Below are 16,837 nucleotides of genomic sequence, written 5' to 3'. Positions count from 1 at the left end.
GCTGAAGGTTGGGAGGTCAGCTAGGGTTGAGGGCTGGAAGACACAGTTGCTCTCCACCTGGGCCTCTTTATGTGACCTGAGCTTCCTTCCAGTGTGGCGGCTGGGTTCCCAGGGTACCCATCCCCAAAGAGAAAGCTGTGTGGAAGCTGCGTTGCATTTTATGACCCAGCAGGGGAATTCACACAGCATCACTTCTGCAGTACACAATTGGTTGAGACAGTCTTAAAAGGCTCATCTGGATTTAAGGGGAGGGGATGTCGACTTGACCTCTTTACAGAAGGTGGTGGGTAGCAAGGCTGTGAAAGACATATGGAAATGGAAATATTGTTGTGACTGTCTTTGGAAACTACCGCCTGCAGGAGCTGGATATTAGGTAGTTTCCGGTCTCAACAACCCTGATATATCACCATGCAGGAAGTGCACAGCATGGCAGGCAGAGAGGACTGGGTTTCAGCTCCCCCTGCCCCTGCCCCACGACTGGGAGCTGTTCTTGGAGTGGACAACCTGTACAGCCAAGCCCGACGTCTCTGCCCACCTCACATCATACAAGGAGCCTCACTGTGACCTACTGGGCCATGCTCAGAGGAGACAAGAGGGCAATGAGAGTTTGCACATGCTGGGTACCTTTATGATGGAGAAGAGATGACTCAGGGGCACCTGCCCACTGGCTACAGATAACTAAAGGGCTGTTCTGGGGCCCAGGAATCAGATTTGTTCTAGGAGGCCCTAGAAATCAGAACCAGGCTGGAAAATTTTAGCTCAACAAAGGATAGGCTGTGAAGGCTCAATGAGGTATGGTTTACTGCTGTAGCACTCCAAGCACACAGTAGGCACCTAATACATACCTTTTGGATGACTGCTTAATAGGGCTATCATGCCGCAGAATGGGCTGTCGGGGGGGTGGCGGGGATGGGGAGGATGCAAGGCCAGGCAGGTGACTGATGTAGAGGATGTCACAGAGGGAGCAATGCCTCTGGTACTGGCTGCTCTGCAGGATATTAAAGATTCTCCCAGCCCCTGGACTCTGTGAAGCTCTGAATTACTCATGCTGGAACTCAGTAAAGGCAGACTGATTTCAGTATTAGCTGAAGCAAAACCTAATTAGGAAGGCAAATTGATTTCCAAAAAAAGAATTGGATGATATGTTCCCAGGACTGTTAGAAATGTTTTTTTAATTGTCTGCTCATTTATATTATTCATGCAGTTGTGTGCCTTTGTGAGCTAAGTTGGTGTCTCACTTTCCTCCCCTGTTTCCCTCTCCCTCCCTCCAGGCTTGGCATCTTCTCTGTTCAGCCCCTTCAGGGCTGGGCTGGGCCATTCCTCTGTGGATTGCTGGGGGCCCATTGGGGAGATGGAGACAGAGAAATGCCGGGGAGGGGTCACAGGCCCAGGGGCCAACAGGGAATCACCCTGGAGCCGAGAGCCAACCTTTCTGCCCTGACCCCCACCCCAGGTAGCCCGGTCGCAGGGGAAGGGCATCTTCCTCTTCCGGAGGCTGAAGGACATCATGGACTGGAGGAAGGTGAGCTGGCCTCTCCCCCTTCCTCCCCAAACCCTCCTTTGCTCTTGCAGGGACAAAGGTCCCCTCCTCCTCGCCTCAAAGCTCCAAGGGCTGGCAAAGAAACCCTGCCTACAGGCCTGCCCATGGGTGTGGGGTCTCTGGAGCCAAATTGCCTGCGTTCAAATCCTGACCTTGCCACTTAATAGCTGTGTGATCTTGGGCAAGTCATTTCACCTCTCTGGGCCCCAATAAATGGGGATAGTAACAATAACTGCTGAAGATGCAATCAGTTAATGTGCCTAAAAGAACAGTGCATTCTTTACCTGGGCCTCCTGCTCACCTGGCTGGGGAGAGCTTGGCTAACTCTTCCTTTAGGTCCTAGATGGAGCCTAAGGCAGCTCCCTCCCTCCCTCAACCCCATCCTTGACTCAGGAATCGGTGCAGTAGAAATCCTGGTTCCAATCCTGCCTCTGCCACTCAGCAGCTGTGTGGTCCAGGGGAAATGGCCGAACCCCTCTGAACCTTAGAGATGGTAATGGTGCGGGGTGGGTGAGAGGAGCAGGATGACAGAACTCCTACACAACCAGCACCTGCTGCACCAGCAGGCTCACAGCAGGTGCTCAATAAATGAATTTCCCCTCTCCACCTGATGTCCCAATTACTCCCGTGAAACTGTCAGGGCACTGCTGGGAAGAAGCTCACCAGCCTGGAGGCCCAGCCGGCCCGGAGCGCCATCAATCCCTCTGGCAGCCACGTGAGTATAGATGGGGTGGGGGTAGGGGGTGGCCCTCGGTCCTAGAAAAGGAAGACCTGGCTGCCTTGATCTTGAAGCCGCTTTGGGGTGGAGGTGATGGTAGGTGTGGAAAATTCTTCCCTTGGGCCCAGAAGGCCTGAGTTCCAGTGCGCAGTGCCGCTGGCTGTTGTGGGAACTCACAAAGTGGGTGACATTTGCCTTTGGGCCTTGAAGCAAAGAATTAGCAGGTAGAGAAGATGGAGGAATGTCCTCAAGGGCCTGTGTGGTGCCCCAGGCAGCACTGACAGATGGAACTTTCTACAGTGGTGGAAATGGCGCACACCTGTGCTTTCCGATGCCCTGACCACTGGCGACATGTTGCTATTGGACACCCAAAATGAGGCTAGTGCGACCGAAGGACTGGATTTTCTATTTATTTCCCTTTTTGAATTTACCAGTTAAACCACACTTAAGTGTACAATTCAGTGGTATTAAGTACATTTACAGTTTTGTGCAACAGTCACCACCGTCCACCTCCAGAACTTTTTCATCTTCCCCAACTGAAATTTGTGCCCATTAAACACTAACCCCTCTTTTACCCACCTGTCCCCAGCCCCTGGAAATCACCCTTCTCTTCTCTGTCTCTCTGGATTTCACTGCTCTGGGTACCTTGTGTAAGTGGAATCATACAATATTTGTCCTTTTGTGTCTGGCTTATTTCACTTAGCATGAAGTCTTCAAGTTTCATCCACGTTGTCACATGTAATGTCATTTCCTTTTAATTAATTTAAATATAAATGTACATAGTCACATGTGGCCAGTGGCTACCCAATTGGGCAGCACAGATCTAGAGGCTGAATGCCAGGCGCTGGGCCCAGCCTGTGTGAGTCCCCTTCCCAACTGTACTACCGATTGGCTGTGTGACCTTGGGCAACTCATACCCTCTCTGCTTCGGTTTCACATCTATAAAATGGGGATAACCTTAGTACTTTCCTGACAGGGTTTATTTAAGGATCAGATCATATACCCCAAGTAGAGTGCCTCATCCAATACCCAGGAAATGCTCAATGTTAATAACAATTATTATTACCACTAGGACACAAGAAGTTCTGATGACCAGAAAGATGAAATTCCGGTGGAGAACTATGTAGCTCAGCGTTACATTGAAAATCCCTACCTGATAGGAGGTGAGGTGGCTGTTTCTGCTCCCTGCCCTTCCACAGAGTGGTCATTCAGTCACTCAACAAGCCTTGATTAGCAGCCCATCTGGGCTCAGCCTGGCGCTAGGCATGATGGGATGCAAAGATGGCGCTCCATCCAGCATGCTCCCTCCTCCTAGCCATCGCCTCTCCGATTGCCTACTCAGTGCCAAGCACTGTCCTGGGTGCTGGCTGCCACCCTGCTCTCTCGGAGCTGACACTCCGGATGAGCAGAGAGCAATAAGGCAGAAACAAAGAAATAAGATAGTCCCACAAAGCCATGAGCCTTGTGAAGAAAATCCAGCGTGGAGTGAGGGAGGGCCTCTCTGCAGAGGTGACAGGTGAGCTGACACCTGAATGACAACTAGGAGCACCCTGGGGTAGATTTGGAGGGAGGGGGAGTTGCAAGGGCCAGGGCCCTCGGGTAGAACTGATCCTCCCCCATGAAGCCTTCTTGGATTTCCCTGGGTGGCTCCAACGACTTCCTACACAGGGTCTGTGAAATACACATGCGTCAAATAGTGTGTGAGAAGGGATGGGTCTCCGGGCGTCTCGTCTGAGAGAGGCCAGGTGCTCCAAAGGGGCCTCATTGCATAATGTTAATGCCGCTTGCCTCTCACCTCTTCCAGTAATGTCCTTCCCCAGGGGGTCGTTTTTGGGTCTCTTCTTCCTGCCTCTCTCCCAGTGACCCCATCCTCCTGTGGCTTTAAACACCACCCAGATCCAATGGCTCCCAGCTGTCTCCAGCTTAGACCTAGCCCCTGCACTCCGACCCTGTCCTGCAGTTTGCGACATCCCCTCTTGGGCATCTTTTAGCAACTAGAATCCAACAGGACTAAAATCCAGCCCTTGTCCTCCCCCAGGCCATCTGGTTCATCCCCCAGCCTCCCCACCCGGGGACACACCCATGTGGTTTTATTGGGATTCATGTCTGCCTGTCCACTGCTGTGTCCCCCAAAGCTAGCACGGGGCCTGACACACAGTCAATATTTGTTCTTTCCTTGCCTGACAGGCCGCAAGTTTGACCTGCGTGTCTACGTGCTGGTGATGTCGGTGAGTGAACAAGACAGGCGGGGAAGGGGCAGCTGGACCGGGGAGTGGGCAGAAACCATTCTGGGGGCACCTGTGTGAGCTGTCCGGTTGTACCTGCCTGGGAGAGCCTGGGGGGGGGGGGCGGGTAAACCGATCCGAGCTTTATCACCTCAGAGGCCCCAGAATCTGGATTTTCCCTTAGCCTTCCTTCCTTATTTGTTCATTTATGGTAACTGCAGCTGGAGTTTATTGAGCACCTACCAAGTACCAGGCCCTAGTATTTAGCAGGTTTTATCTCATTCAGTCCTCCTAGTAACCAGGGAGGTGGGTTCTGTTATTAGCTTCATTTTACAAATAAGGAAATAGATCAGAGGTTGGAGTGACTTGCCCAAGGTCACACAGCTGGTGAGTGGCAGAGCTGGGACTTGGATCCAGGCAGTCTACTCCCTTAACCAAGGAGTTGCTATGCTCCCTCCACCCATGCCTTCAATGAATGCTTAAACCTTTAGTGTGCAACACTCTATGCTAGGCTCAGGATATAGAGGTGTCTGAGACAGGCTGGGTCCCTGTCCTGGAGCTTACTGTCTGCTTGGGCATGTGGACACACCCTGAGCTGGCAGGTGTCACACATGATGGTGGAACAGAGAAGAGGCCCATTAATTTTGTTCCCTTCTTCATTTTCCTGCCCCCACTCCTACCCCTAGGGAAGGAGGGGGATAAGATCAAAGGAGGCTGATGTTTGAGCAGATACTTAAAGGATGATGTGGGGAAGAAGGCAGGGCTTTCCAGGTGGAGGAAACAGCAGGTGCAAAAGCTCGATGGCATGAACGTGCTGGTATTGATTTCCCTTCCCTTTTCTCTCTCTCCATCCCTGCCTCCACCACAGTACATCCCACTGCGGGCCTGGCTCTACCGGGATGGCTTCGCCCGATTCTCCAACACCCGCTTCACACTGAACAGCATTGATGATCAGTGTATCCTGGGGTTCCCCACTACCGTCCCTAATGCACCCTGCCCTGCCTGTCCTCTGGCTGGTCCTGAGAGAACTCATTCATTCTATAGATGTTTGCTGAGTCTGGGCTCTGGTCTGGGCACAGGATCTATAGCAGTGAACAAGGCTGGGAACTTAATCTTGTGGGGGTGGGGTATCCCCAAGTGATCCGAGGGGAGCAGCCCTGCTCTGCTCAGAGCAACTCACCCCAAACTTCTCTGCTTGATGGGCATTTCTGTGGCAGTGGCATGCCTCATATTCACATCGATTCATAGTCATAGGATTGGACAGTTTGAGCCCCTTTGGAGAATTTTTCATCATTTTATGCCTACTCATTGGCTCACTCCTTCACTCGAATACAAAGCCCTTTCACCCATCAAATTGGCAGATATGAGAAACTTGATAACATGCTGTATTGGTGAGGCTGAGGGAATTCATACATTGCTGGTGGAGTGTCAACTCATGCAGTCATTCAGGAGGCAGTCTGGCAAATGTCTATCAAGAGATAAATGCACAGACCCTCTGATCCAGCAATTCCCTTCTGGAAATTTATCCTACAGGTACTCAAAATATAGGAAAAGAGAGGTTTAAAGGTTATTCACTGCACAGCTTTATTGTGAGAGTTAAAAAAAAAAGGCAATAACTAAGTGGCTCAGTTATACAATGGAATATTATGCAGCTGTTAAAAAGGAATGGGGGAGGTGCTTTATGTACTCATAGGAAATAATCTCCAAGATGTATTGTCAACTGAAGAAAAACAAAGTGTAGAATTCTGTGGAAACTATGCTCCCACTCATGTTAAAAATATCTCTGCATATGTTTTCATCTGTGCATAGACATCTGTGGAAGGATGTACAAGAAACTGGAAACAAGTTGCTTTTGGGAGGAGAAATGGATGGATGGGGACTAGGGTGGGAAGAAGAGAATTCCTCATATACATTTAGATGCCTTTTGACTTTTGAACCATGTGAATGTATTATCTGGTTAAAATATGAACATCAAAAAATTGTTTTTTTAAGACTTTTTTAGACCTGAGCATCAGAAGAAAAGTAGACAATCCAAAAATATTTAGCAGCTAAATCATCAGGACTGGATTCCTGCATATGGAAGAGATGAAAGTAGCAAGTGATGCTGCCAAGCCTCTGGCCTGGGCAACCGAGCTAATGCTTTTAGCCAGTTCACATCACTCTGCCTTAATTTCATCATTGATTAGATATCTGTTCAACGTAATGCATGTGCGTTACCTGCACGTTAGAGTGGGCTTAGGCCCCTCTGAGTACTTTTTACAATTTCTTTCTTTCTATTTAGCCAACTTCAACATTTCCAGGATGTTTTCTTTTGTGATTCTAACAAGCATTTATCATATGCAAGTCATCAAGTTGATTTTAGTTTCATTTTTTTGCCATCTCATTTTTAAATTAAAATTAAATGATACATGTAAAGCACTTAGTGCCTAATCCAGAGTGACTGCTCAGTACACACTAGTGGTCCTCCTGCCCCCATTGAAAAATGATTGCCCAGAGAGGGCATCACAGGGCCTTATGAAACCAAGGCCTCTCCCAGGGCTAGTTTCTGTTTAACAAGGCTTTGCCATTTTCAGTGAGTGAAGACACATAATTTCCCACCTCTTCTTTTAATTGTTTTTAATTTTTTAATATTGAAATATTTAAATTCTATTTAAAAACTGCAGAAAAGGCTATACTGGAAATCTACATCTACTACCCAGATTTAACCAATATTAATATTGTGCCATATTTGCTTCAGATAGTACACACCAACTTTTCAACTTTGGATCACAAAATAATAAGACATGTATTTTTAACCTGACTTTAAATAAATAAATATACATCATATATTTTGTTCACACACAATTATTCAAATATATATGCAGATACTCATACCCAAAATACAAAAATATTCACCTCAACACTGTAACGGTAAATAAGCAGAAACAGCTTAGCCCACCCTGGAGGGATGGTGAATCCTTCATGAATGTTGCTGTTGAGTACAATGAGGTGATTGAAATGGAAAGGTATCTAAGATGGACCATGAGGTGAAAACAACATGCATGGTGTAGAACTGAGACGTTTATTTAAAAAAATTTTTATTGAAGTGTAGTCAGTATGCAATGTTGTGTCAGTTTCTGATGTTTCAGTCATACATATGCATACATATATTCCTTTTCATATTCTTTTTCATTATAGATTACTAGAACTGGGATGTTTATAATCCCATTCTTGCTTTTAAGGAAGAATGTTTCGTTTCTGTTTAGAAAGAAGTATGAAAGATTGTTCACTAATCTATTAACTGAAAAATTTGAAGGATTAGAATCATAACTCTGAAAAATTCAGAGAATTAGAATCAGGTCAGGAAACATTTATTTTCAGCTTTATACGTGTCTCTATGTAATGAGTTGTTTTTACAGCTGATATGCATTACTCTAATAGTAAAGATAATAAAACATTTAAAGGATATAGCTTTCATAATAAAAGTACCTAATATAGCTCTTTAAAGACAAGTCAGAAAAATGCGGAAATGTACAAGAAGGGGGAAAAAAGGAAAAGAAACCTTTTCTAGTCACACTTTCTAGAAATAACTACTTACCCTTTTGATGTATTTCCTCTTAGGTTTTTTGTTGTTCTTTGGCCTTTTACATAAGAGTAATCCCATTGTATAAATATAAGCCTTTTTTTTTTTCCACTAAACATGATGTATTTTCCTGGTAGAGATTTTTTATTAGTTACAAAATATTCCACTGAGATTTGCCAGTTTACTAGTCGTCCCTGTTGCTGCATTTGGGAAGTAGTCAGTTTCTTCCTATTATGACATACAATGCTGCAAAGAAACATATTTTTTCATAAATCTTTTATTGTATTAAAGTTTTCCTTTATAATGTCACAGAGGTGTAAACACTGGGTCAAGGCCATATGAGCAGGTTGTTTTCCAGAAGATTTCTTTATATTTTTACCCTCCCATTGACAAGGCCCATTTCACCCCAGCTCCCCAGTACTGGGGACAGTCATTTAAAAAAGACATTTCCAAAACAACTGGCACATCTAGGCGAAGCATTTATGGACATTTATTGCAAGTATTCCGTGGGTTTTGAGTTTTTCCAAATAAAAAGGTTTAAAAAAAATGTAACTGACTTAATGGGGAAGCTAATTTTTGCCTTAGAATTTGCATCTCTTCCAATTTGCATTTTGTCCCCATTTACATCCCTTTAAAATTTTTGTCATCTATGACAAGAAACTTTGGGCATTTTCCCAGATGGTCTTTTACCAGTTTTATTTTCCCTTTCATGTTTTTATATCTTTTATCTACTATCTATTAGAATCATAAAATTTTATTGTTAACAATTTATGCAGAATTTTCACATGACAAAACATTAGCCTGTCATATTTGCTGCAAATCGTTTCTCTAGATGTGTTTGCCTTGATATCTGATTAATTTCCTTTTTACGTAGGCTGACTATATTCACTGATTTTCTCTGTGATTTCTAAGCTAAGAAAATTCTCTTCTCTCCCCCACTCCCCTTTCCCCCCAAAGACTTCACAATCACTTAATTCTGCTTCTCTACAGATTGGTTCAATTGTTTGCTTACTCTTTGTTTGCTAAGGCTCTTTGGTCCATTGAAGTCTAGTTTCAGGTCCATCTGTGGAGAGGGGAGGCTCTGAGGTCAGCTCACCAGTCACTCACTCTCCTCTTCTAGCCTCAGCTTCTCCCCCTGAACCTAGGGAAGTTCCTGATTTCTCCTCCCCGAAGGCAGGAGCAGCGTGCAGAGAGACGTGAAGTGTGGAATCATTGCTTCCTCCATCACAAGGGAGAGATTTCCCCTCTTAAAGCCAATATACATCCTCTGTTTCTATTTTTTAAAATAACAGCTTTACTGAGATGTATTCACCTACCACACAATTCACCCAGTTAAAGCCTACAACCAAATGGTTTTTGTCATATTCGCACAACCATCACCACAATCAGTTCTAGAACATTTTTGTCATCCTCCAAAAGTAACTCCATACCCGTTAGCTGTCACTTCCCATTTCCATCCAACCCGCCTTCCTAGCCCCATGCAACCAATTTCATTTCTATATATTTGCCTATAACGGATGTTTTCATATAAATTGATTCATACACTATGTAATCTTTCATGTCTTCTTTCAAGGAAGCATAATGTTTCCAAGAATCAACTATGTTGTAGCATGTATCCATACCTCATTCCTTTTTATTGCCAAATATTCCATTGTATTGTATGGATATAGCATGCTTTATTTATCCATTCATTGGCTGATAGACATTTGAGTTGTTTCCACCTTTTGGCTATTATGAATAATGCTGCTATGAACATTCATGTACAAGTTTTTGTGTAGATATATGTTTTCATTTCTCTTGGGTATATACTAGGAGTGGAATTATTGGTCACATAATAATTATATATTTACTATTTTGAGGAACCATTAGGCCATTTTCCAAAGCACTGCACCATTTTACATTCCCACCAGCATGGTATGAGGGTTCCAGTTGCTCCACATCCTCACCAATGCTTGTTATTATCTGCCCTTTCTTATTACAGCCATCCTGGTAGATGTGAAGTGGTTTTGATTTGCATTTCCTTGTTGACTAATGATGTTAAGCATCTCTTCATGAGTTTCTTGGCCATTTGTAAGTCTTTGGAGAAATCTGTACTTAAAGTCTTTGCCCAGTTTCTTCATTGGGTTATTTACCTTTTTTATTGTTGAGCTATGAGTTTTTAATGTATTTTTAGATACTGCTCCCTTATCAGATACATGATTCATAAATATTTTCTCCCATTCTGTGGGTTGTCCTTTTTTAAAGCACTGTTTTTTAGTGCAATTTTAGGCTCACAGCAAAACTGAGAGGAAGGTACAGAGGTTTCCCATAGGCCCCCTGCCCCCCCCCCCATTCATAGCCTCCCCCATTATCAACAGGACTGATCAGAGTGGTACATTTGCTATAACTGACGAACCCACGCTGACACGTCATAATCACCCAAAGTCCATAGTTTACTTTAAGATTGTTTACTGTAAGATTTAAACCATACGTTCTGTGGGTTTGGACAAATGTATAATGACACGTATCCATCATTATTGTATCATACAGGCTATTTTCACTGCCCTAAAAATCCTCCATGCCCTGCCTTTTCATTTTCTTCCTAATGTCCTTTGAAGCACAAAAGTTTTTCATTTTGATGAAGTCCAATTTATCTATTTTTTCTTTTGCCACCTGTGTTTATGGTGTTACATCTAAGAAGCTCTACTTAACTCAAGGTCACAATGACTTATTCCTGTATTTTATTCTAGGAGCTTTATACTTTTGGCTCCTATATTTAGGTCTATGGTCCATTTGGAGTTAATTTTTGTGTACAGTATGAGGAAAGGATCCAACTTTATTCTTTTGCACGTGGATATCCAGGCATCTCCACCCCGTTTGTTGAAAGGACGGTGCTTCCGCCCACTAATTGCCTTGGCACCCTTTTCAAAAAGCAATTGACCAGAAACCTAAGAGCTCTCTTCCTATTTAGTGGATGGTTTGTGCTTATTCTTTTGAAATTGAGGCAGGAAAAACTCTCAAACAAATGTGAAAAGTCTTTGAAAAGCTCTAAAGAAGACATTCTAGGAAAACAGTGCTAAAGAGGATAAAGCCATGCTGCCCTGTCCGATATGCCATAAACATGGAGAAGCAGACGTGTTGGGGGCATTAGACTTGGGTCAGTGACTTGGAGCCTCTACCTCCCCATCTGTGAAATGTCCCAACAAGTCCTGGAGAAGGTTATGTCTTTGTCACTTTAACAAGGTTTTAGGGATCCATCCTTAGCTGTGTGGGGGCAGATGCTGAGAGAGGGGTTATTCGGAGTGGTTGTCACTTAACTTCTCTGAGCCTCGAAGGTCTCTTCTGTGAAACAGGAATAATTTGGGGGAACAAGTGAGGCGATGGGTGTGAATGTGCTCTGTAAGCTGCAAAGTGTCGCCGACGTTACTGGTGCTGACGATCGTGATACCGAAAGGGAGACTGTCAGGGCTGGGACTTCTAAGGCCGTCCTGACCCCACCCCAATGCTGGGTCACTTTCCTGATATTCCTACAAAGTGGCCACCCAGCCTGAACCCCTCGAGTGACAGAGAGCTGAGAATGTCCTGAGATGGCTGTTTTGTATTTGGTCTCCCTCCTTGTTAGAGAGTGTTCTCTCCCCTTGAGTTAAAAAATCCTGATACAGTGATATCAGCCGTGCCAGGCACTGCAAGAGGTCCTCCTACACAGTATATTCTGTGATCTCTCAGATAACCCTATGAGGTCAATATACCATGTGCCCCCATTTAATAGGTGGGGAGACAGGCTCAGAGAGGTTAAGTGACTGGCTCAGGGACCCACAGCCAGTAAAGACAGATGCAGGCATGATTTGAACCCAGGCCTTTCTGACTCCAAACCCCATGCACATGCCCTCTGGGGTTTTGTAGTCTTCCCCCATCAATTCCCAAGCAAGAGTCTCAGTTTGGTCCCTGGGGGCTGCCTAGGGCAGGGCTCACTCTTGTCCACACTGGCCCTTGACGTCTAACCTCTGCCAGACGTGCACCTCACCAATGTCGCTGTGCAAAAGACGTCTCCCGACTACCACCCAAAGAAGGTGAGGTGGTCGCGCTTCTGCCCTCCAGGTGCAGCCTTCTGGGACTGGGCTGGGGTCAGGAGGCGGGGTGCCAGGGAGCTCAGGACTATTCACCAGCAAGGTCAGGTCACCCTTCCCGTTTGCAGAGTCCTCCCATTTGCAAGGGTACAAATGGAGACCCACACATCCTGTGTCTAAATATTTAAAATTTACAAATCAAACTAACACCTTTTGTAAAATATGTTGTATCCTCCCACCTTGACAGAAATACTCTTTGATTATCTACCTACCTACCTACCTATCCATCCATCCATCCACCCACCTACCTACCTATCTAGTAACCTGCAAGGCCAGGTTCATATTTAGAACACTCAGACTTCCCCGAGTTAAAAGCCAGAACAGAGGAGCAGAGGGAGAGCCAGTCCCCAGCTCCATCCCACAACGTGAGGGCCTCCTGCAAACACACACACACACACATACACACACACCACCAGCAACCTGTTGGTCAGTCCCTGGGCCTTGAGGGGCACGCATGGTCAGTGCTGTCTGTCCTCAGCAGGCCAGGCCCAGGGAAGAGGCCCGTGCAGGGCATCTGAGCAGGGACTTCTGGGGTGGTGGATGCCAGGCTGTGCTCTAGAAAGAGAGGCACAGGCTCTGAGTGGACACGTCCCCTTGGGCATGTAGAATCTTTGCTCTGCAAAAAGGGACACACTCGGGGTTCTCTTAATCACAGGACTCAGGGCTGGACCCCTCATGTCCAAGCCTCAGGGCTGTGCTGACAGTAAATGAGGGTCTCGGCCGGCCAGGTCCAGGTTGATTGAGGCTCCCTCTCCCACCCTGGGTCCTGGGGCCCCAGGGCTGCAAGTGGATGCTGCAGCGCTTCCGGCAGTACCTGGCCTCCAAACATGGGCCTGAGGCAGTGGAGAAGCTCTTTAGCGACATGGACAACATCTTCGTCAAGAGCCTGCAGAGCGTGCAGAAGGTGATCATCAGCGACAAGCACTGCTTCGAGCTGTACGGCTATGACATCCTTATAGACCAGGACCTCAAGCCGTGAGTGGGTGGGCCTGCGGCGCTGGGAGCCAGGGGGAGGTCTTCCCTGCTCTGTGCCCACGTCTGATCTCAGTTCTGCCACTTCCTACTTGGGAACACTTCCTCTGTGCCTCAGCTTGCCTGTTTATAAAATGGTCACTGTGCCTATAGGATTGAAAGAAATGAGATCTTGAGCCCCATGCCTGGCACCGAGGCCCATCCTGAGCATCTGAGTCAGCGATCCTCCCCTTGTATCAGGCTTGAAGCTTTCCCTCTAGGTCCTGGTGCTTTGAGGATGCAAAGAACCATGTAAGGGAATGATGTTACTATGTTGATCCCTGCCAAGAGTTTGGTACTCTCCCCCTGTGCCCGTGAGGAGGTGGAGCTGATGCACAGAAGCAGCCTGAGCTGGCAGGGAACACAACGGTGGCCCTCACGTGATATAACAGGCACAGAAGCCCAGTGGGGTTGATCAGGCAGCTTGAGGTCATGCAGTAAGTCAAGGCCGAGCCAGGCTGAGGGTTCACATTCCTGGGCTGAGCTGCTCCCACCAGCGCTGTGGCTCCTGGATCCCACTCCTCCCCAGAATCACTGTCTGGCTGTTGAGAGGCTTTCCGAGCCAGGAATAGGAAGGAGCCCTAGAGCAAGACCTGAGTTGGGTCCAAGTTCAAGAGAACTGGGCTGGCACCAGCAGTCTCTCCTTTGCCCCCTGGGATGCAAGATGTGCTGCAGGCATGAAAGCAGACACTGAGGAGGGAAACAAGCTCGGGAGGAGGCCGAAGATGGTGGAAGGGGGCCCTACTCTCCCCCTGATGTGCTGGGTGACCCCTCCCCTCTCTGTGCCCCAGGCTTCTGTCTGTAAAATGACTGGGTTGCACAAAACAAGAGTTTGCAAGCTAGAGACCTTTGGGCTGCCTTTGGCCTGTAGACAGTTGAGTTTGGCCTTCACAATGGTTTTTTTGTTGTTTGGTTGGATCTCATTGACAATCTCTAATAATTAGAAGATGTTTACACAAAAATCTGGATTTGGGGCTTTTCTGGAAGACTTGGAGGATCTCGCACTTCTGAGCTCACATTCCCACGGGGCAACGCCCTCCTAGAGCTGGCCAGCGCCACCCCTTGAGACGTGGAATGCTCTTTCCACCAGTCTCCACCCTTCCCACCAGTGCTCCCCATCCCCTGACACAGCAGGCTGGTTGCCATTTATAGGCAAACGTTCACTAGGAAAGGAAAATTTTTCTTGTACTCACAGCTCCTCTGGAAGAAGGAAAAGCAATAATAGGGCAGGAGGGCCCCCAAATCATTCCTACTCCCACCAACTTGCCTCATTTAAGGTAAACCTCCTGGCCCCTGTTGGGGTTTCAAGATTGTGACAGTTGTTTTCAAAAAGTTTTAGCTACTGAAACTTTTCTTCAAACGGAGATGTGGAGAAAGCAGCCCTGGCTGCATTGAGGGTGGGGCCCAGGCACCCCACCTGGCCTCTCAGTAGAATTCCAGGGCCTCCAGGGACCAGGTACCCTTAAGACGCCCCACTCCCCTCTCCCCCCAGGTGGCTCCTGGAGGTCAATGCGTCGCCATCACTGACAGCCAGCAGCCAGGAGGACTACGAGCTCAAGACCTGCCTCCTGGAAGACACCCTGCATGTTGTGGACATGGAGGCCAGGTGAGGGAGAGCAGCCTCGCTCATGCATCCCTGTACCTGATAGTCAGGGCTCCCAGCAGGAAAAATAGAGAATACAGAACCCTGGGACTTGAGTGGTCCTCAGAGATGGCTCTCTCCCACCCACCCCCAATTCTATGGATGGAGAAACTGAGATGTCCGCACAGGATCGGATCCCAGCCCAGTGCAGCACCAACTACAGCTGTCTGAGATTCAGTCCAGCAGGATTTCCTCAACATTTCCTGACCACGGGACCCCAACCCAGTCACTTTACCTGAGCCTCAGTTTCTTCATCTGTAAAATGGGAGACTTCCTATCTACCTCTCAGGGTTGTTAGATTAATTCCCAAGATCATTTATTGTAAAATGCCTAACTCACAGGAAGTGCTCAATTAGAGGCTATTTCTTGCTCTAACAATGTGTATACAATGGAAAGGTCCAGGCTTTGACTTCAGGAACGGCTCAGGCAGTGTTGGTTGGTCTGTTCTCACTTTCCTCTCTCTCATCTCTTTCTTCTGTATCAGCTTTTCCCCAGTTCTCCCAGCAAAAGTTTAAGGGCTGACTCTGATTGTTCATTGGTGGGGACTGAGTCACAGGCCCATCCCTAAACCAGTCATTGTGACTTTGACCAGGCCGAGGTCTTGTGTCACCTCCCTGGGGGTGTGGTCATCCCCACCTGAGCCATGAGACTGACAGAAGGAGGCATGATTTTCAAAAGAAAAACTGAGGCACCCTTAGCCTGAAAGAGAGTGAAAATGATGCTGAGCAGGCAGAGCCTCAGGTGTCCACTATATCCACCATCACTTATTCATTCAACAAACATTTGAGCCCCTACTGTGTGCCACCCCTTGCGCCACACACTGGGGACACAGTAAAGGACATGCTAGATCTAAGGATGGACTTATTACAGCCTCCCTGCCTTCATAGAGTCTGTGGTCTGGGAAAGACAGCAGACTTTAACCCAGAAAGCACAAATAGGTGCTCGTTACTGAGGGCAAGTGTGGGAGGCTAGGGACAAGTCGGGGATGACCCCTCTGAAGCCTGAGTTGGTGCCTGGGAAATGGCCAGTGAATGCATGGATGAAAAAGGTATTCTGGCAGGGTGGGCACCAGCAGGGTGTGGAGAGGGATCAGGGACCTGGCTGGAGTCTTAGGGCCCCACCAGGTGCACCTTCATTAACCCCATCCAGGCTCACAGGAAGAGAGAAACGAGTCGGTGGTTTTGACCTCATGTGGAACGATGGCCCTGTCAGCAGAGAAGAGGGGGCTCCCGACCTGTCGGGGATGGGGAACTTTGTGACCAACACGCATCTCGGTATGTGGGGCTGGTGGGGGGCAGTGGGCACTGGGATGAGTCATGGGAGGTGCCAAGTAGTCTAAGAAGCAGCTTGGCACAATGGTTAGACTATTTTCATTTGACCTACAATTTACCAGCTGTGTGACCTTGGGCAAGGGACTTAACCTCTCTGTTCCTCATCTGTAAAACAGAGATTAAATAGTTTCTATCTCAATATATGCCTAGAATACTGCCTGACACATAGTGAGAGATATTATTAATCTGTCAGGAGGTGGATTTCAAAAGGCTTAGGTGGAAAACACAAAAAGCACAACAGGTTGTTAAGAGAAATTAAGGACTTCAGGGCGTGATTTTAAACTTGGTTTTTAAAAAGTGAAAAATCTCCCTGATTATAAAAATCATTCACACTCATTGTAGAATATTTGAAAACTAAAGAAGGAAAAGAAAAACCATCCAGACAATAACCATCTTTAGCAATCTGGTGTATTTCCTTCCAGTTTTGCAAAAATGCATATATTCATGCTTTTTCTTTTACAAAATTGGCATTGGGCTGGAGTTTTGAGTCCCAACTTTATCACGTAGCATTTTACGTGTCATTCAACAATAAGAGTCTCTCTTTTGGAAACACTTTATGGCAAGGTCCGGACTATTTTACGTACGTTATCTCATTTCATTTTTAGGCAGCTTTTATTATTTTACAGATGAGGAAATTGTCTCCAGATGTTACATAACTTGCTGACAGTCTTGATTACAAGTGCTGAACCAGGACTTGAACTC

The 16,837-nt window shown here is 46.7% G+C and overlaps 1 protein-coding gene across 3 annotated transcripts in view; it reads left to right on the top strand.

Annotated features, from left to right (window-relative positions):
• The window catches only part of TTLL9 (tubulin tyrosine ligase like 9), a 37,110-nt gene that overhangs the window by 14,939 nt on the left and 5,334 nt on the right, over positions 1–16,837 (top strand). For 2 of the 3 annotated variants that reach the window (XM_010993897.3, XM_064475791.1), the window contains 9 exons: positions 1,454–1,522; positions 2,181–2,255; positions 3,331–3,421; positions 4,446–4,486; positions 5,352–5,439; positions 12,036–12,094; positions 12,930–13,126; positions 14,655–14,768; positions 15,954–16,078. In XM_010993897.3, coding sequence (XP_010992199.1) covers positions 1,454–1,522; positions 2,181–2,255; positions 3,331–3,421; positions 4,446–4,486; positions 5,352–5,439; positions 12,036–12,094; positions 12,930–13,126; positions 14,655–14,768; positions 15,954–16,078 — 859 coding nt within the window. Of the gene's footprint in view, positions 1–1,453; positions 1,523–2,180; positions 2,256–3,330; positions 3,422–4,445; positions 4,487–5,351; positions 5,440–12,035; positions 12,095–12,929; positions 13,127–14,654; positions 14,769–15,953; positions 16,079–16,837 lie in introns of those variants that run through there. The other variant, XM_064475792.1, reaches the window with a different exon arrangement.

Source organism: Camelus dromedarius, chromosome 18 (genome assembly GCF_036321535.1).
Source record: "Camelus dromedarius isolate mCamDro1 chromosome 18, mCamDro1.pat, whole genome shotgun sequence".
NCBI classification, from domain to species: Eukaryota; Metazoa; Chordata; class Mammalia; order Artiodactyla; family Camelidae; genus Camelus; species Camelus dromedarius.
Note: the sequence above shows the minus strand (reverse complement) of the source record. Positions and strands in the feature narration are given on the sequence as shown.